Below are 19,244 nucleotides of genomic sequence, written 5' to 3'. Positions count from 1 at the left end.
CTGGCCAGGACACACGTCCGGGTTGCGGGCTCCCCAGTGTGGGGTGTGCAGGAGGCAGCCGATCGATGATTCTCTCTCATCATTGGTGTTTCTTATCTCTCTATCCCACTTCCTTCTTCTCTGAAGTCAATAAAAATATTTTTAAAAAATAAATAAAATTTAACGTATCACTAAGACTTGATTTAAAAATTATTTCATAACATACTTCCGCTTCTTGGGAAAAGTACCTTCCTTACAACCTTCCTCACATTAATCCTGAGTCCACATTTGCGGGTGTGCCATATACACACACAAAAAAAGATAAAGGCCTGCATATTGCCTTCCTGTGGCTGCTGTAACAAGTGACCATAAACCTGGTGGCTTAAAACAGCGCACATTCGTTCGCTCCTAGTTCTGGAAGTCAGAAGTCCAAAGGCAGTTTCATGAGGCTCACATTTAGGTGCTGGCAGGGTCACACCCTGGAGACGCTCAGAGGCTTTCTGGAACACCCATTTCCTGGCCTTTTCCAGCTTCTAGAGTTATGTTCCTTTAATCCGTGGCTCATGGCGCGTTCATCCATCTTCCAAGCCAGAAACATAGCATCTTGCTTTAGTCCTCATTTGCTTCCTTCTCTCTCCAATCTCCCTCTGCCTCCCTCTTATTAGGACAGTTGTGATGGCAGTTAGGGCCCATCTGGATAATTCAGAATAATCTCCCCATCTCCTGATCCTAATGTTTATATGCATTTAAACAGAAAAACACTACTTAAGGAAATAAGGTAAATCTATACTCAAGAACATGGGGAAATGAGGTAAACCTATAAGAACATGGGAAAATGCCCAAGGGATATTATAAAGAGAAAAATAGAAATTAATAAGCAACAACCAGTTAGACATATAATAGAAGAACCTACAAGAACAATTAAAAGACAAAATACGTACGTTTTAACTTGTACAAGAAACACGCATTGTTTCTGTAGGCAGAAAGAACAAAAAAAAATGGTAATTTAAATTTTATTTTCTAATTTCATAGGGAGACTATATATTTCTGTTCTCTCCTCACTATTCTCTGTTACAAACTGCAGTTTGATGGAATCCTGGCTTTCCCCTTCTATTTTTTGGATTTAGTGTTATTTTTAACTCAACCTGAACTGTTTTTCAGGAATGAGACTTCCACCCGCCACCCCACCCCACCTCACCCCGACTTGTCTACTCCACAAGCAGAAACGTCTAATTCCTTCTGTCGACTCCACAGCCCATGACTTTATGGAGGGTGGAGGAGGGACGAACAATCTCAGAAGAAAGACATTTCCCTTTCCCTCTAAAGAAACAGAAAGGGCGACCTTCCGGCCAGGCAGGAGCTCTACCTGCGGCGGAGTTATTTATAGGACTTTAAATATAAACCTGACCTCTGGTAACTCCCAGCAACTGCTCCTTTAAGGGCGGCCCCGCCCTTTCTGTAAGAGGGTTGTTTTGCTTCAGCACATTTTTTAGCAACAAACAAACACAAACAAGCTCTGATCTGAGTCACTGGGAAGGCTGGGCAGCCTGGTGGCTGGCTGGGCAGCCTTGGCATGGGGACCAGGATGGATTTAAAATATTCTGCCCCTAGAATATAAAATGGTTCGGCCGCTGCGGAAAAACAGTATGGCAGAGTCCTCAAAAAATTAAAAATAGAACTTTTATATGATCCGGCAATTCCCCTGCTAGGAATATACCCAAAAAAAATTTAAAGTAGGGACTCAAACAGATGTTTTGCAACCCATGTTCATAGCAACATTATTCACAATAGGCAAAAGGTGGAACTAACTCAGGTGTTGATGGACAGATGAATGGATTAACGAAATGTGGTACAGACATACAATTCAGCCTTAAAAAGAAAGGAAATTCTGACACACTACAACATGGATGAACGTTGCGGACATTATGCTAAGTGAAATAAGCAAGACATACTGTATGACCCCACTTATATGAGGTACCTAAAGTAGTCAGATTCATAGAGACGGTACAACAGTAGGTGCCAAGGGGCTGGGGGAGGGAGAAATGAGAAATTACTGTTTACTGGGTATGGAGTTTCGGTTTGCGATGATGAAAAGGTTTTAGAGATGGGTAGTGGTGATGTAGCAAAACCATGTGAATATTTTTAATAGCATTGAGTTGTACACTTATAAAATGCCTAAAATGGTAAATTTTATATGATACATGTTTTACTATAAAAACAAAGTTTAAAAAATTCTGCTCCTCATCCCTATCTACATTACCTGTCCTTTCACGAACCCTCGAGGACAATCAGGAGATTATGGATTAAGCCCAGTCAGTCTCCAGGCCTCAATCTCATCATCTGTGAAATGGAAGGGTTGGGTGGAGCACCCACAATTCCAAGTTGTGACAGTAGAGGAGAGATTTAAGGGAAATAACCCTTATGGAAAGTAGGATGCCCAGGACTATATCAATGAACATTGACACCTAATCAATTTTGAGACTTAACTACTGGTCAAACATTAAAAATTTTCATTTAAAAATTAAAACATTTTGAAAATTAAATCTTTACTATTGAAAGTATTATATATGTCCCCTTTTTTTCTCCATTGACCCCTTCTAGTCAGCCTCCTGTCCACCCCCCAGGCCTTCACCACCCTATTGTCTGTGTCCATGGGTTATGCATATGTGCATACAAGTTCTTTGTTTGATCTCATCCCACTCACCTACTCACCCCCCCTTCCCTCTGAGATTCCAGTCTGTTCCATGCTTCTGTCTCTAGATATATTTTGTTCATCAGTTTATTTTGTTCATTAGATTCCATATATGAGTGAGATTATGTGATTTTGTCTTTCTCAAAATTGAAATATTTTTAAAATATATTTTTATTGACTTTAGAGAAAAAGGGAGAGGGAGAGGGAGAGATAGACACATCAATGATGAGAGAAAATTATTGATCGGCTGCCTCTTGCACACCTCCTACTGGGGATCGAGACTGCAACCTGGGCATATGCCCTTGACCGGAATCGAACCTGGGACCCTTCAGTCCACAGGCCAACACTCTATCCACTGAGGCAAACTGGCTAGGGCAAAATATTTTTTTTTAATTATAAAATATTTCATACATACAGAGGATCCCCTGAGGTCTTAACACTCTTTGAAAAAAATTTTTTTTCCATTTTTTAAAATGGATTTCAGAGAGGAAGGGAAAGAGAGAGAAATATCAATGACAAGAGAGAATTGATTGGCTGCCCCCTGCATGCCACATTGGGGATGGAGCCCGAAACCCGGGCATGTGTCTTGACCCCTTGATCTGCAGGCCGATGGTCTAACCACCCGGCCAGGGCTTGCTGTGTTGTTGTTTTCAGTGCTTTCCATTCCGTCGCATGGTCTGTTTGTTAATCACTAAACCAATATTATAAAGTATCTTAATCATTATAGCTTTGTATAAATTTTGATATGCAGTAGGGCAAGTTGCCCATCACATTCTTCTTTAAAATTGGTTTATTTTTGTCATCTAGGAAATTATATTCATTGTCACCGGTGACTTTCACACAAACCGCCAAGAGATTAAGCAGTGTTCCCAAGGTCACAAAGTCAGGAAGGAGGAATCTACCCAGATCTGCTCAAGGCCAGAGTTCCTTCCGCTGCCTCCTGGGGTTCTGCCTTCCCAAGGCCAGGCACATGGCGTTCTAGGCACCAAGAGGTGGATGTCAGAGACCCCCGCATGGGCAGGCAAGAGAAGGTAGGCAGGTGGGCTGGATTGGGTTTGGTCTCTGGGGTACAGACTTTGCCAGCCAAGAGATGGGGCTTGGCCTTTAACTGGCAAAACTGGGAACAGGTCCTAGCCGGTTAGTCTCAGTGGATAGAGCTTCGGCCTGCGAACTGAAAGATCACAGGTTTGAGTCTGGTCAAGGGCACATGCCCGGGTTGTGGGCTCGATCCCCAGTGGGGGACTTGCAGGAGGCAGCCGATCCATGATTCTCTCTCATCATTGATGTTTCTATCTCTCTCTCCCTCTTCCTTCCTCTCTGAAATCAATAAAAATATCTTAAAAACCAAAAAACTGGAAAAAAGATTGGAGGGAATGGAGCTGAGAACTCCCACCCCAGGACAGAGAGCCCACAGGTGTCCGTGGGCACAATCTCCTCACTTTTCAGGCTGAGCAGAGTAGTGGCTGCAGCCTGAAAGGGGACCTGTAGCTTCTTTTATGCTGGGGTTGTGGTCGGGGCGTTGGGAGGTTTGGGGGAAAGAATCTGGAATCCAGGCCAGATACCGCCCCCCCCCCCCCAAAGCCCCATCTTCCTCCAGCCCCTCCCTGCCTGGTTAAGGGGTGCTAATCAGCTTAGGTAGATTAAGGGCTCGGGCTAGCTGTTCCCACAGCCCCGCCCTGGGCCCGGCTGGAAGAGGACACCTGTGGGAGGGCGTGTGACCCCTCACCTGGCCCTGGGCCCGCGCCCCTACTTTACGGTGAGTGGCAAAGGCCTCTCCGCGCGCACTGGGGTCCCTTCTCCCCCTGGGCATTTAAGGAGGGCGCTGGCCTATCCCTTCTGACCCCCGACCCGGCCCCCCTCCCGGCGGCCCTGACGAGGGGAGAGGGGCAGACAAACAGGGAACCGGAAGCGAAGGGTTGGGAGGTGCGGTGGCTTCTCGACCAGCGGTTCTCAACCTGTGGGTCGCGACCCCTTTGGGGGTCGAACGACCCTTTCACAGGGGTCGCCTAAGACCATCGGAAAACACATATATAATTACATATTGTTTTTGTGATGAATCACTATGCTTTAATTATGTTCAATTTGTAACAATGAAAATACATCCTGCATATCAGATATTTACATGACGATTTCTAACAGCAGCAAAATTACAGTTATGAAGTAGCAACGAAAATGATTTTATGGTTGGGGGTCACCACAACATGAGGAACTGTATTAAAGGGTCGCGGCGTTAGGAAGGTTGAGAACCACTGCTCTAGACCATGCCCTGGACCCCATCTTGTCATCCAAGCCAGAGGAGGGGAAGTGGAGATACTGGGTTAACTGGGCTTTGAGAAACGGGGGGGTTGCGGAGAGAGCCGGGGGGGGGGGGCTGTCTCATCGTTCTCCCTGCTCTGCTCCTGCCACAGAAGCGGGCAATGACCGCCGGCGCCGTCCTCGCGGGTGGTCGTCCGGACGCCCGGCTCTGCGCCCCCGCGCGGCGGGCTCCATCCGCTCCCCGCCTCCCGCGGGTGCTGCCCGGGCGGCCTGGGCTCCAGCTGCTGCTGCTGCCGCTGCTGCTGCTCCCGCCGCCGGCGCGCGCCGCCGTGTTCACCGTGGGGGTGCTGGGCCCCTGGGGCTGCGACCCCATCTTCGCCCGCGCGCGCCCGGCCCTGGCCGCCCGCCTGGCCGCCGGCCGCCTGAACCGGGACGCGGCCCGGGCGCGCGGCCCCCGCTTCGAGGTGGCGCTGCTGCAGGAGCCGTGCCGGACGCCGGGCTCGCTGGGCGCCGTGGCCTCCGCGCTGGCCCGCGTCTCGGGCCTCGTGGGTCCCGTGAACCCTGCCGCCTGCCGGCCGGCCGAGCTGCTGGCCCAGGAGGCGGGCGTCGCGCTGCTGCCCTGGGGCTGCCCCGGGACGCGGGCCGCGGGCACCACGGCCCCCGCTGTGACGCCCGCGGCGGATGCCCTCTATGCCCTCCTGCGCGCGTTCCGCTGGGCGCGCGTGGCCCTGGTCACCGCCCCCCAGGACCTGTGGGTGGAGGCGGGACGCTCCCTCGCCGCGGCTCTCAGGGCCCGGGGTCTGCCCGTTGCCCTGGTGACAGCCATGGAGCCCCCGAATCTGTCTGGAGCCCGGGAGGCCCTGAGGAGGGTCCAGGAGGGGCCCCGAGTCAGAGGTAGGCTCCCCGCGGGGGCGGCGGTGGATGGTGCCGCTGGCCCGGGCGGATCCGGAGCGGAGCGTCTGTGTCCACAGCGGTGATCATGGTGATGCACTCGGTGCTGCTGGGTGGCGAGGAGCAGCGCTGCCTCCTGGAGGCTGCAGCGGAGCTGGGCCTGGCCGACGGCGCCCTGGTCTTCCTGCCCTTCGACACGCTCCACTACGCCGTGTCCCCGGGCCCGGAGGCCTTGTCCGTGCTGGCCAACAGCTCACAGCTGCGCCGGGCCCACGATGCGGTGCTCACCCTCACGCGCCGCTGTGCCCCGGGAGGCAGCGTGCTGGGCGCCCTGCGCAGGGCCCAGGAGCAGCGGGAGCTGCCCCCTGACCTTAATCTGCAGCAGGTAGAGGGACCAGGGAGGAGAGGAGAGCGGGGGAGAGCTGGGGAGGAAGCAGAGGATGGCCAACTTGGGGCAAGGAGGCTGGGGGCAATGAGTGGAGAAGTGGATACAGTCATGGCAGGAGAGGAGGATGGAGTCAATGGGAGAGAGGGGGACGGCAACGGGGAGAGAATAACTAGCAGCTCCACCTGCTCTGGAGACTCCTGGGTAGTGTGAACGCTCCGGCCCAGCTTGCGTGGGGCATCGCAGTGTTTTGAGATTGTTTCCCGAGAGGCTGAAATGAGACCTCTCAAGCCCAGCTCGAGGAGTGAACCTAAACTCTGCAGCATCTTTGCCGTCCCCTTGAAGTAAACCCGCCCCCAACACCACCAGCCTCCAACACCCCGAGCCGTGCAGTCCGTAATAAACAGCTGGTGCTCTTAAGAGAGCAAGAAGGAGAGAGGGTGCAGATCCAACCCCCATGCCCATTTCAGAGGTGCTCCCTGGGGGGGGGGGGGGTGAGGGGGGCCTTCGTCTGGTGGTTTTAACCTTTTGAGAGCCATGACGTCTCGTGAGAAGCGGAAAGGTCCTTAGGCGGAGCCAAAAGCTTCCATAATCATTTAGATCCACAGCTTATTCCTGAAACCAGCTAATACCCAGGATTCCCTGAGAACCCAGAATGCCAGTTCAGACCATCTAGCCCCACCCCATGCATAAAAGGGGGGCTATAAGCCACTAAGATAGAAGGGAATTTAGATGTCAGTGGGCAGAAAACTAACAACTAAAAGGGCCCTATGAGAGAGGGCTATAAGTGAAGGGGGGGTTGAAATACTCCCCACCCAAATTTGGGGTAGCCCGTGGAGGGGAGGAATGGGAAGAGGAACAGAGGTGGGATGGAATGAAAGTGAGAGAGAGAGTGGAGAAAGTGGTGAAAAGAAAAAAAACCCTCTTTAGTTCTCAGTAAGCAAGGCATCAAGTCCTGTCACGTTTACTTCTAAATCCATCCACTTTCTCCATTCCCACGGTCACTGCCCTGGTTCAGGCCACACCCTCTCTGGTCCAAACCTCAAAACAGAATCTTCCACATGGCCCCTGTTTCAGCACTCACCTGTCCCAGGCCTTTCTCCACCCACCCACCAGCTGGAACTTCAGAAATGTGACTGTCACGCCCCTGTTCAAAGCCTCCGAGGGCTTCTCCTGCAGGATAAACGCAGGTCTCGTCCCACAGCTGACCGGTCTGCGGTTCCTCTCTCTTCCATCTTCCTTGAACTTCAATCAGACCAGCTAGTTTGGTTCCCCTAAATGGGTCCTTCTCTTTCGCCTCTGTGCTGCTGGCTGCACTGTTCCTGCTCTCCTGCACCAGCTGTCTGTCCCCTAGATAATTCTGGCCCATTTCCTGAGGGAGGGCCACTCCTTCCAGAAGACTCTGCCTGGGTTAGGGCCCTTCTTCCTGTCTCCACAACTATCTCGGTTACTGGACCTCACTCATTGTCCTGCCTTAACATCCTTATCTGTCTCCCCAACCAGAGGAGAGATTCCCCGAGACAGGGACTCTGTCTTGTCTACCGATACATGCCTTGTGCTTTACTTACTGCCTGGCACTGTGAGAGCTGGGACCATAGAGAGGTTCCATAAGGTCCTGGGGAACGAAAAGACTGAAGTAGAAATTAGGAGCTCACCAAAGATGGGAAAGAAGGCTTTTAGGTGAACGGTAGGTAATGATATTAAAAATATATTCATGCCGGCTGGCATGGCTCAGTGGTTGAGCATCAACCATGAAGCAGGAGGTCATGTTTCCAGTGCAGTCAGGGCACGTGTCCAGGTTGCTGGCTTGATCCCCAGTAGGGGGCGCACAGGAGGCAGCTGATCAATGATTCTCATCATTGATATTTCTATCTCGTCCTTCCTCTCTCTGAAATCAATTAAAAATATATCCAGGGCAACCAACAGGAAAAGGAAGAGAGGATCTGTAGGTAAAGGAGAGTTAGAATTCACCAATGGTGAGAAGAGTGAGAATGCTGAGAAGGAGGAGGGTCCGTGGGGAAAGGAAATGGGATAGCCAATGGGAGAGAGGAAGACATAGACAATAGGATGTGGGGAACCACTAGGAGGTGAGAACAGTCAAGGGCTTGAAGGGCCCCAGGAGAAGATAAGGAGAAGGGCTGTCTGTTTATGGGCCGTGACCCCACACCCTGAGCCCCTTCTCCTTCCCCAGGTATCCCCACTCTTCGGCACCATCTATGATGCGGTCTTCTTGTTGGCGGGGGGCGTGGCGCGAGCTCGGGCGGCGGTAGGTGGCAGCTGGGTGTCCGGAGCAGCTGTGGCCCACCACGTCCAGGATGCCCAGGTCCCGGGTTTCTGCGGGGCCCTGGGCGGAGCCGAGGAGCCCCCGCTTGTGCTGCTGGACACAGATGAGGCGGGGGACCAGCTGTTCGCCACATACATGCTGGACCCCACCCGGGGCTCCTTCCGCTCTGCTGGGACCCCAGTGCATTTCCCTGGAGGGGGCCAGGGGCCTGGGCCCGATCCCTCTTGCTGGTTCGACCCAGACATCATCTGCAACGGAGGTGAGGGCAAACACAGCCTCCACTAGGACAGTCACCAGGCACCTCCCACAAAGTGGGGACAGACAGTGAACTCTTCCTGTAACTCCTCCATAAGGCCCTTTCAGGTCCTCCTGGGACCCCTCTCTTGCTGAGCCCCTAAAGCCCTCTTTCTGGCTCCCAGATGCTCCCCCTTAGCAGAACTCACGACCTTTCGCTAGTTCCCTTTCTTGGCTCCCCTCCCCCTGTCCAGGAGCCTCCAGGATATGGCATGACTGCTTGCTTCCCTAGAAAGGGTGCCTCTCCTCCGCCAGGTCCTCAATGTCCCTCTCGCTGCCCCTCCAGGAGTGGATCCGGGCCTGGTCTTTATCGGCTTCCTCCTGGTGGTTGGGATGGGGCTGACAGGGGCCTTCCTGGCCCATTATGTGAGGTGAGTAAGGAAGTGAGGTAAGTAGGAGATGAGCTTGGCTCTCTTCATGCCAGAAATGCAACTGTACAGCAGGACAGCAGGCTGGGTCCACTCAAGATAGACGGGAGAGTTTATGTGAAAGGGACAGGGGGGAGGGGTGCTAGAAGGCTGTCATAGTCCCAAGGGATGTCTGGTTTGGGGATGGCTGCCCTCCCCTGAGCACCATTATCCCCTTCTGGCCTCCTCTCATGCACCTTGGCCCCCTTTGCGGAGATGACCTCCTCCCCCTACCAGGCACCGGCTACTTCACATCCAAATGATCTCAGGCCCCAACAAGATCATCTTGACTCTGGACGACATCACCTTCCTCCACCCACAAGGGGGCAGCTCTCAAAAGGTGGGAGAAGCAGGGAGCCAGGATCCAACTATGATTCCTTAAGTATCTGGTCCCCTGCCTGGGCCAGCCCTCACCCCAACCCCAACTGGAAAGGAGGCCTGGTGTCTGCTCTAGCCCTGGGCCAGGCCTGATGTGTGCACTGAGGGGAACAGGCCCTGTCCTGGCTGCTTCCTGGGCAGTGTGAAGCTCCAACAAGAAATGAATGTTTTGTAAACTGTCAACTGCTGTGTCCCTGGGAAGTAATGTCATGATCACCTTCCCTAATTACTATTTCTTCCTCTCCCCTCTTTAACCCCCAGGACTCTGCCTGAGCACTCAATATATCCGGGACTCGGAGTATATTTTGACCCCTTGAATTGACCTCTACCCTCCAGGTGGCCCAGGGTAGCAGTCGGTCGAGTCTGGTCGCCCGCAGTGTGTCAGACATTCGCAGCGTCCCCAGCCAGCCTGCGGATAGCTCCAACATCGGCCTCTATGAGGTGAGCCTGACCCCCAATGAGGCTGAGCGCTAACTGTTCCTAGAGTCATGTCATATCCTCGGGAAATGGAGATAGGACCCCCCAAAGAGGATCTAGGGAGAGGTCATACATTTCTGAAAGGGAAGCATCTGGGAATCCCTCCTGCGCCAGGATTTTCACTTAGCTGTGATCCAGGCGAGACGTCCTCAAAGGCCAACCTCAGTGCCCCAGGGGCTAGAAGCCTGCCTGGTGGGGAGTGTGCTGGGACCAGCATGCAGCCTGGTGTGGACACTGAGAACATCCCCCACTGTGTTGGGAGCCCCTGGCCCTCCCCGCTCAGTGATAAGCATTCAGGTTACTGAAGGGCACAGGCCTCCCAGGAAAGGTAGGTGCAGAGGGGCATCTGGGATATGGCTCCCCAGTCACAGAAAGGACAATTCCAGGACATGGATTGTTCAGGATGGGGAGTTTCCAGACACGGCTACCCATGACTCAAACCAGACTCACGTTTTGACCCCACCTAGCATCTCCACCCAATTCCAACCAGACTCAGGAACAGCAAGCCTTCGAGGGGAAAAAGAACGTCACAAAGGGCCATGAGGACATTAACTATGGGCTCAGCAAATCTGATGTTGTGGAATGAGTGGGAGATAATGAGAACAAGTTCTAGGAGAGCTGAGGGAGAGCTCAGCCAATCAGAAGGGGAGGGGATGTTTAGCCAGAGTGTCAGGTCGCGGAGGGAATGCAGAGACTGCTGGTAAGTCATGTAGACGTCATCACGCCATATGTCAGGGCAGCCCTATTGTCACTTGGGGCAGGTTATTCTTCACTATATTGGGCTACCTTGTGCCTTAAAGAATGTTGAGTGTTTCCTTCTCTGGCCCTTTTTACTAAACATAGCCCTCAGTGTTGTTGTTTTTTATATATATATATATATATATATATATATATATATATATATTCTTATTGATTTCAGAGAGGAAGGGAAAGGAAGTGAGAGATAGAAACATCAATGATGATAGATACCCATCCATCAGCTGCCTCCTGAACACCCCCAAGTGGGATCGAGCCCACAACCCGGACATGTGCCCTAACTGGAAGAAATCAAACCATGACCTACTGGTTCATCGGTCACTGAGCCACATCGCTGGGCTACCCTCAGTTTCTGCGACCATTAAAAATGTCTTCATTTTCTTTCCAAATGCTTTTTAGGGGTCTGTATCAAACCCCCAAATTCTCTTCTTGTCCAAATCCCTTATCAACAGGCAAGGCCAGCTACAAGGTCTAGGGCAAAATAAAAATGAAGGGCCCCTTGTTCATTCAAGATGACAACAGCAGATTATTAAGCAAGCTCAGGCCTACTGAGTGTGGGCCCCTGTGTGACTGCATATGTCGCATGCCCATGAACCAGCCCTGCCATCAGCTGGGGCCAGTGGGGCCCAGAGCCTTGAGGGGAGCTGCCTAAACTTCATCATTAGTCTATAGTAAAGCCTGATCTACCCAGACTCCTGACTCCCACCACAGTGCTCTCATGGCAACAGATGGTAATGAAAGCTATGACTTCAATGACATTTGTGTTGGCAATGGCTTGCTTAATAGGACTCTTGGTGAGCACATCTGGGTGGTGAGACAGTCTTTCCGGCCTTCTGCACCTCTTACCCAGGGGTGGCTCTCACCCAGCTAGCTGTCAAGTGGATTGGTAGACATCAAACCCAAACTCCTGGCTCCTGACACTCTTTGTCACATGGAAAATGTTCTGGGACAGTGGAAATGGGGGCTCTAGGGCTCCTTGCATCATGGGTTTTTAAGAAACTGAGTTCACTGCTCATATTTCTGCTCCAGGGAGACTGGGTTTGGCTGAAGAAATTCCCCGGGGATCAGCACATAGTTATCCGCCCAGCAACCAAGACAGCCTTCTCCAAGGTAAGAGTTGGGCCCATGATGGGGTATGGGGTGGCCATCATTTCTCCTTTCTTGCCTTCTCTTTGCAGCTGGGCACAGAGGTAGGCCCCAAGTGGAGAGATCAAGAGGTCTCAGTGGAGTGTCCCCTCCTCTCTAAAGCAGGTTTTCCATTATGCTCTCTCATAACACCAGTTATTTCCTTTGATGTGCTGGTCATAGTTTGTAATTTTATGTTCATCTGTGTGCCCGATTATTTCTTATCTGCCTCCCTCTCTAGACTGAAAGCTGTGTGAGGGCTTCCCTGAGCCCCCTCCATTATATTTTCAGCACCCAGCAGTGTCTGGAACATCAGAGAGGCCCAATGAATGTTTGTTGAGTGAATGATAGATAATGAAAAATGGGTTTCCAGTTCTGTCAGCTCATTCATGCAGAATGGCCTGGTTGATACATACTGAGTGAAGTGGAAGGTTGGCAAAGAGGCTATAAAATGGCTTATTCTGGTCCCTCCAACCTTAATGCCCCCCTTACCCCTAACACCATGCAGCCTTGGCCTGGCCTCCTCCCCTGATGCCTCCACAGAAGCTCTTGGTCATGGCTGCAGAGTGACTTAAGTGGGCTACTTGTATGGGTCAACGGACTACATACTAGTAAATCACCACTTAATAACAGCGGGCAGGCATTTAAGACGAAAAGAAGCCCTTCATTGAACCAAAGGAAAGCCAGAAAAGGAACCAGTCACCTGCTGGCCCCATTTCCCGGCATGCCCAGTGGCGAGGGCCTCTGTCCTGCTGAGTGGGTGTGGCCTGCTTGAGGGCTCTCTGGGAACACAGCTTGACTACTCAACCCCTACTTCTAGAACTTGGGGAGGAGGGTGGGCGTCTCAGGCATAGCTGACTCCCCAGTACAAGCCTTTTCAGGTGTTGTTTGTTTGTTAAATATAATCTTATTGACCTCTGACTTCAGAGAGGAAGGGAGAGGGATGGACAGATAGAAACATCAATGATGAGAGAGAATTACCGATGGACTGCCCCCTGCACACCCCCCACTGGGGACGGAGCCCACAACCTGGGCATGTGCTCTTGGCCGGAATCAATGCCAGGACCCTTTAGTCCGCAGACCGACGCTGTATCCACTAGGGACATTTCTGGTGGGTTTTTTTTTTTAAATATATTTTACTGATTTTTTTACAGAGAGGAAGGGAGAGGGATAGAGAGTTAGAAAGATGAGAGAGAAATATCAATCAGCTGCCTCCTGCACACTCTCCACTGGGGACGTGCCCGCAACCAAGGTACAGGCCCTGGACCGGAATCGAACCTGGGACCCTTGAGTCCGCAGGCCGACGCTCTATCCACTGGGCCAAACCGGCTGGTGTTTTTTTTGGAAAGCAGTGCAGCTTCTCCCTGGTTTTTCCCTCAAAGGCTGTTACATCAGAAGGGGTGGGTGGTGGTGCCAGTGGCTTCTCCTCCATGAGGTGTTTCTCCTTGAGACATGGACCGTTCCAAGTCTGATGGTTAATAAATCAGAACCTGCCCAGATCCAGATGCCCCGTGCAAAGGTGTCTTTTCATTCATAACTTTAAACTAAGCCCATACTCAGTCTCTGAACGGCAGCCTTTGAAGATGTCTTTTTCGGAGCGAGAAGCTGTCTGTAGAAGAAAGCCCTTCCATTCACCACTATCGTCCCATCTTCACAACCAGACCTGAACAACACACTCGTTCCCACCTTGCTCCCGGGGCAAATGCCTGTTAACTTCCCCCCTTCCCCCCCCCCCCCAGCTCCGGGAGCTGCGGCACGAGAACGTGGCCCTCTACCTGGGGCTCTTCTTGGCGGGGGGAGCGGACAGCGCCGCGGCCCCCGGGGAGGGCATGCTGGCCGTGGTCTCGGAGCACTGCGCCCGGGGCTCCCTGCACGACCTCCTCGCCCAGAGAGACATCAAGCTGGACTGGATGTTCAAGTCCTCCTTGCTACTGGACCTCATCAAGGTGTGCGGGGAGCGGGAGGTGCAGAAAGAGGGGTGCGGGGGAGACAGGGCAGGGGAGCGGGGCTGAAGCGGCCTCTCACCCCACCCCGTCCAGGGAATGAGGTACCTGCACCACCGAGGCGTGGCCCATGGGCGACTTAAGTCCCGGAACTGCGTGGTGGACGGGAGGTTTGTGCTTAAAGTCACCGACCACGGCCACGGGCGACTCCTGGAAGCGCAGAGGGTGTTAGCAGAGCCTCCCAGCGCGGAGGGTAGGACGCCCTGGCGGCCCCTGGCGCGGACGAGCAGCCCCGGGGTCCCCATCATTTCAAGGCCCTTCTCTCCCTCCGCCCTCGCTTTCTCTCCATCTCTCATCTACTGGAGGCGACTCCTGCTACGGAAAAGGCCTTGTGACCTCTGAGATGAGGGGGGCGGACGGTGAAGTCCCAGAGGCGGCGCCTTATCGGGGCGCAGACTCATCCCTGAGGAGCGGACCTCCTGTCCTGGCGACCGGGTCTGTTCCGAGTGGGACGGAGCCTAAGGGCGGGGCTTGTGCCCGGGGCGGAGTCTTCTCGGGGCGGGACTTGTGTCCAGGGGCGGAGTCTTCCAGGGGCGGGGCTTGGTGCAAAGGGCGGGGCTTTTTCGGAGACCCGCTGCGGGTGGTCCCCCCTGGTGAAAGCTGCAGCCCGCGGGGCCAGCCTCAGGCTGGGGGAAGGGAGGAGGTGGGGTGTCTGTCCCCAGTTCCCCAAGGCCCTCCGCGCGCCCACGCCTTCTTCCCCGGCCCCAGACCAGCTGTGGACCGCCCCGGAGCTGCTGCGGGACCCAGGCCTGGAGCGCAGGGGGACGCTGGCCGGCGACGTCTTCGGCGTGGGCATCATCATGCAGGAGGTGGTGTGCCGCAGCGCCCCCTACGCCATGCTGGCGCTGACACCCGCGGGTACGGCCGCCCCTCGCGTGGGGTTTGGGCTAGAAGGGCCTCTTGCTACTAGGCAGAGCCTGGCCAGACCCGGCCTCGCTCTTTTCCGAAAGCCCAGTGCTGAGACGTCATTATGGAGGCCTCGCTTCAAGCTGGGGGCTGAAGGGGCCGCGCAGTAGAGAGCCCAGCCTCAGGACAGGCAGGGGCGGCTCTTAGGCGCCAGACTTCAGTGGCTTCCTCCGGCCTGATCCTGGGCTCCAAACGGCTCCCCAACGGATGGAACAGGCTCCTCTCTGGTTCTTAAGGGCCTATGGAGGCGGCAGGGTCGGGCGGAAGATGGAAAGAGAGCAGTTGAACATGGTGCAAATCCATGTTATTTATCATCTATAGGACGCAGCAAGCTACTCGATCATCCTAGTCCTCACTTCTTATGTGTAATAAATGGTAGTCTCTGTCACCTTACTGCCCCCTGTCCCCCGGGGGTTCAGGGTTCCCTTGTTGCACCCAGCAAATCCCTTCCCCACTTACCAAAGCTCTGATTTAAGGGACCCCCTTCTAGGCCCCCCATCTTGAGCTTCCACGATCAGGCTTCTGTTCTGGTGCACCCCCTCTCACGGTGCCCTCATGCCTCCAGAGGTGGTGCAGAGGGTGCGGAACCCCCCTCCGCTGTGCCGGCCCTTGGTTTCCGTGGACCAGGCACCCATGGAGTGCATCCAGTTGATGACACAGTGCTGGGCAGAGCAACCGGACCATCGGCCCTCCATGGACCGCACCTTCAGCCTGGTTAGGGGCTGGGGTTGGGCAAAGGCTGGGCTGGCCACCTGTCAGCAACATGGGGAGATGCAGGAAGGCAGGCTGGCAGGACCTCGGACTGCCCAGGCTCTTCCTAAGGGGCAGCCTGAGGACTGGGCTTTAGGTGGGGGCAGAGTTAGAGTGGGGGCTGTAGAGACCTTTGGAGCCTGAGATGAAGCTGTGGGTGGGAGAAATACTTGATTCAGCTCAGTATTTATTGATAACTAAATGTGGCAGAAAGACCCTGGGCCTGGGAATTGGCGATGTGGGAGGAGCCCTCCCGCTGAGGATGGATTGGTTTCAGTGCTCTGTCAATTACTAGCTGAGACCAGCTGACCTTATGGGACCTCATTTCCTGTGCGCCTACTAATAATGTGCCAGACCCAGTGCCGGGCATCCTGGGTGTGGGAGGGGCTTGATGAGTTGACGACGAATGAATGGGTGAGAGAGAGAGAGAGAGTCAGGCATAACACAGCCCCATGAGAGGGCCAGGGCAGCCAAGGTCCTCAGCAGCCACACCAGCTTCCTCTTCCGACTAGTTCAAGAGCATCAACAAGGGCCGAAAGACCAACATTATCGACTCCATGCTGCGGATGCTGGAGCAGTACTCCAGCAACCTGGAGGACCTGATCCGGGAGCGCACGGAGGAGCTGGAGCTGGAAAAGCAGAAGACAGACCGACTCCTCACGCAGATGCTGCCTCCGTGGGTGCCAGGGGGAAGGGTGGGGAGGGCAGCTGCAATCCAGCCAGACTGGGGGGGCCTCCGGGTAACCGCACCGCCGGCCACCCCTAGGTCTGTGGCTGAAGCTCTGAAGATGGGGACACCTGTGGAGCCCGAGTATTTCGAGGAGGTGACACTGTACTTCAGCGACATCGTGGGCTTCACCACCATCTCCGCCATGAGTGAGCCCATCGAAGTAGTGGACCTGCTCAACGACCTCTACACGCTCTTTGATGCCATCATCGGCTCCCACGATGTCTACAAGGTGGAGTGTGCAGCGGACAGGCCCTTCCTCAGGGTGGCCGGCTTCCGGCCCAGCCCTTCCCGCTCAGCCCCCAGGCCCCCAGCCCCGCCCTCCTTCCCAGACCTCCTCTCCTGCCGGCCCCCAGCTCAGTCCCCCAGCTCGAAGGATCCCCAGTGTCTCTGCGCTTAAACCCAGTGTAGGCCTCCGGACAAGGGACAATCACTTGGGGGGGCGGGGTGCTCAGTACTGAAATCCTGCACCTCCCCTACAGGTGGAGACCATTGGGGACGCCTACATGGTGGCCTCCGGGCTGCCCCAGCGGAACGGGCAGCGGCACGCGGCAGAGATCGCCAACATGGCCCTGGACATCCTCAGCGCCGTGGGCTCCTTCCACATGCGCCACATGCCCGAGGTGCCCGTGCGCATCCGCATCGGCCTGCACTCGGGTGAGCCCGCCCGCCGGCGCTGGGAGCTCCCCCTCCGGCCCGGCTCCGGATTCCCGGGCAGGAGGGGGGCGGGCGCTTGCCGTGAAGCTACCTTTGCGTGCAGGCGCTCCGGTGCAATGAGGGGAGCTGTAGCTATTAGGGTACGCTTGAGAGTATGTCCTTGGGGCAGCCGGTGGAGATTATGGGGTGCTAAACTCCCCCTAGGCCTCCGGCGCCACCCAGCCGCCAGCTCCAGCCCCGGCCCCTCCTCCCCACCAACCCCGCGTCTCCGCAGGCCCGTGCGTGGCGGGCGTGGTGGGCCTCACCATGCCGCGGTACTGCCTGTTCGGGGACACGGTCAACACCGCCTCGCGCATGGAGTCCACGGGGCTGCGTGAGTGCGAGGCGGCGGGCGGGGCCGCGGGAGGTGGGGCGACGTCGTGGGGTCCCGGGAGGAGCCGGCCAGGGGGAGGACGCGGGAGTGGAGCCAGGGTCATCGCGGTCTCTGTCGCCCCAGCTTACCGCATCCACGTGAACGCGAGCACCGTGCGCATCCTCCGCGCTCTAGACCAGGGCTTCCAGACGGAGGTGCGCGGCCGCACGGAGCTGAAGGTGAGGCCGGCCCGCCCCGCGCTGCGCCCGGGCGGGAGACACCGCTGGCTGCGCCCGACCCGGGTCTCCCCGGTCCACGTAGACCTCGGGATCCACCCGCCCTCGCCCCAGCCCGCCTGAGTCCTCCCCTCCCCGTGTCTTCCCAGGGCAAGGGCGCGGAGGAAACGTACTGGCTGGTGGGCAGACGCGGCTTCAACAAGCCTATCCCCAAACCGCCAGACCTGCATCCGGGGTGAGGAGCCGTCATCCGCTGGCGGGCGAGCTCCGAGCGAAGGGCGCGGCCTTTCTCCTTGCCCCTGGCCCAGTGCCTGACCCCGCCAAGTAGCAAGACCTGGGCCCTGCCCTCCCAACTCCCATTCCCGACCCCTGAGGCCGCCCTCTCCCTGCAGGGCCAGCAACCACGGCATCAACCTGCATGAGATACCCCCCGAGCGGCGCCAGAAACTGGAGAGGGCGAGGCCGGGGCTGTTCCCGGGAAAGTGACGTCGGCTGGGACAGGTGCTGCCCCTTGGCTCCCTCTCCCCAGAGTCCAGGGGCTGCACATCTCTGAGAGATGCCCCTCCGGACCGGCGCCTCTTTCCCAGCTCAAGGACCAGCCCTGCCTGCAACTTCCCATCCAAGCCAGTGGGCCTGGTTTCTCTCTGCCTTAGGGAGGCCAGGCTGGTTCCTAAACCCAGAGTTTTCCCCTGGGAGGCGAGCACCAGCCACACAGATTCTGGTAGGGTAGGTCTGGAGTGGTCCAGGAACTCAGACTTGGGACTCCCTGTAACCATGGCCTTCTGTGACCTCTCCTCTGACTCCCTCTGCAACAACCAGCCCTCCACCCCCACCCCCACCCCCACAGGCTGTGTCCTGCTCCAGAGACAGAACTCTAGGGGGCAACATTCACCAGAGGACAGATGACTGCAGAAGCCCTTCCGACCCCCACCCGCCTTCAAGAAGCTCTGACCCATGACCCTCCCCTTCCTGGGTGAACCCTCATGATTCCTTTCCACGATTTCCCCTGACACACTCCTCTCCCCTCAGGTTACCCCCAGAAGGTCCTCGTCCTGACAGTTGCTGCTATAGGTGACCAAATCTGCCTACTACCCACCGGTGGCTTCTGTGCAGCTTTTTGTCCAAGGATTCTGGGCCTTTGAAGATCTGGTTGCCAACCAGCTGTGTGACCTTGGGAAGGTCTTGTCCCTCTCTGGGCTTGGGTTCCCCTCCTTGGTGAAATGCGGAGTGGCCTAGGTGGGGTCCACACCCCTGGCTCTGACGGCTGGGTTTTAGAATGCTTGGCCTTGGGATACAGGGCACTGGGCATGTGACCTCCAGCCCCAGTGACCCTGAGACCAGCAGGATGTTGAGATGTGGGGGTGGGGTTCTCCACTTTCCAGGGCTTCTTAAGGCACCAGGAAGGAAGTTCTGGGATTGGATGCCCCAACCCCAGAGAAGGTGACCTCCTGTCCCACCAGAGTAGGGGATGTCACACAGGCTGAGGATGTGAGGGCTTCTGTCAGTCCCTGCTCCATCCCCCACCAGTCAGGAACTGGCTCCTGCACTTGTGGGCTTAGCCACGTAACTTGCCTAAGTGCAGAGAAAAGCTTGCTTCAAGGCGCTGGAGAAAGAAAAGCAAACCAACTGCACCAAACCTTTTCTCACCAGAACACCTAAGGGATAGTAGTGTTCTCAGCTTAACTGGCA

General features: G+C 55.4%; 1 protein-coding gene and 1 long non-coding RNA gene across 2 annotated transcripts; one reads left to right on the top strand and one right to left on the bottom strand.

The window, feature by feature from the left end:
- Window positions 1-4,726: 4,726 nt before the first annotated feature.
- Window positions 4,727-18,041, top strand: GUCY2D (guanylate cyclase 2D, retinal; the record flags this gene model as incomplete). The annotated part of the gene is made up of 18 exons (XM_081109280.1): window positions 4,727-5,821; window positions 5,899-6,203; window positions 8,395-8,746; window positions 9,068-9,152; window positions 9,426-9,528; window positions 9,903-10,007; window positions 11,829-11,909; window positions 13,664-13,870; window positions 13,964-14,120; window positions 14,636-14,785; window positions 15,399-15,547; window positions 16,096-16,259; window positions 16,350-16,542; window positions 16,793-16,967; window positions 17,242-17,340; window positions 17,464-17,558; window positions 17,705-17,790; window positions 17,948-18,041. Exons 1-18 carry the CDS (start codon window positions 5,089-5,091, stop codon window positions 18,039-18,041), a joined length of 3,333 nt encoding a protein of 1,110 aa, XP_080965406.1. The 5' UTR covers window positions 4,727-5,088.
- Window positions 13,053-15,364, bottom strand: LOC308532063. The gene is made up of 3 exons (XR_013996956.1): window positions 15,293-15,364; window positions 13,700-15,072; window positions 13,053-13,533 (listed from the first exon to the last, which is right to left on the bottom strand). It is a non-coding gene; the product is annotated as an uncharacterized lncRNA (long non-coding RNA).
- Window positions 18,042-19,244: the final 1,203 nt, after the last annotated feature.

The sequence above is a fragment of the Myotis nattereri genome (genome assembly GCF_964212035.1).
Source record: "Myotis nattereri genome assembly, chromosome: 16".
NCBI lineage: Eukaryota > Metazoa > Chordata > Mammalia > Chiroptera > Vespertilionidae > Myotis > Myotis nattereri.
This window is presented reverse-complemented; position numbering and strand designations above follow the sequence as displayed.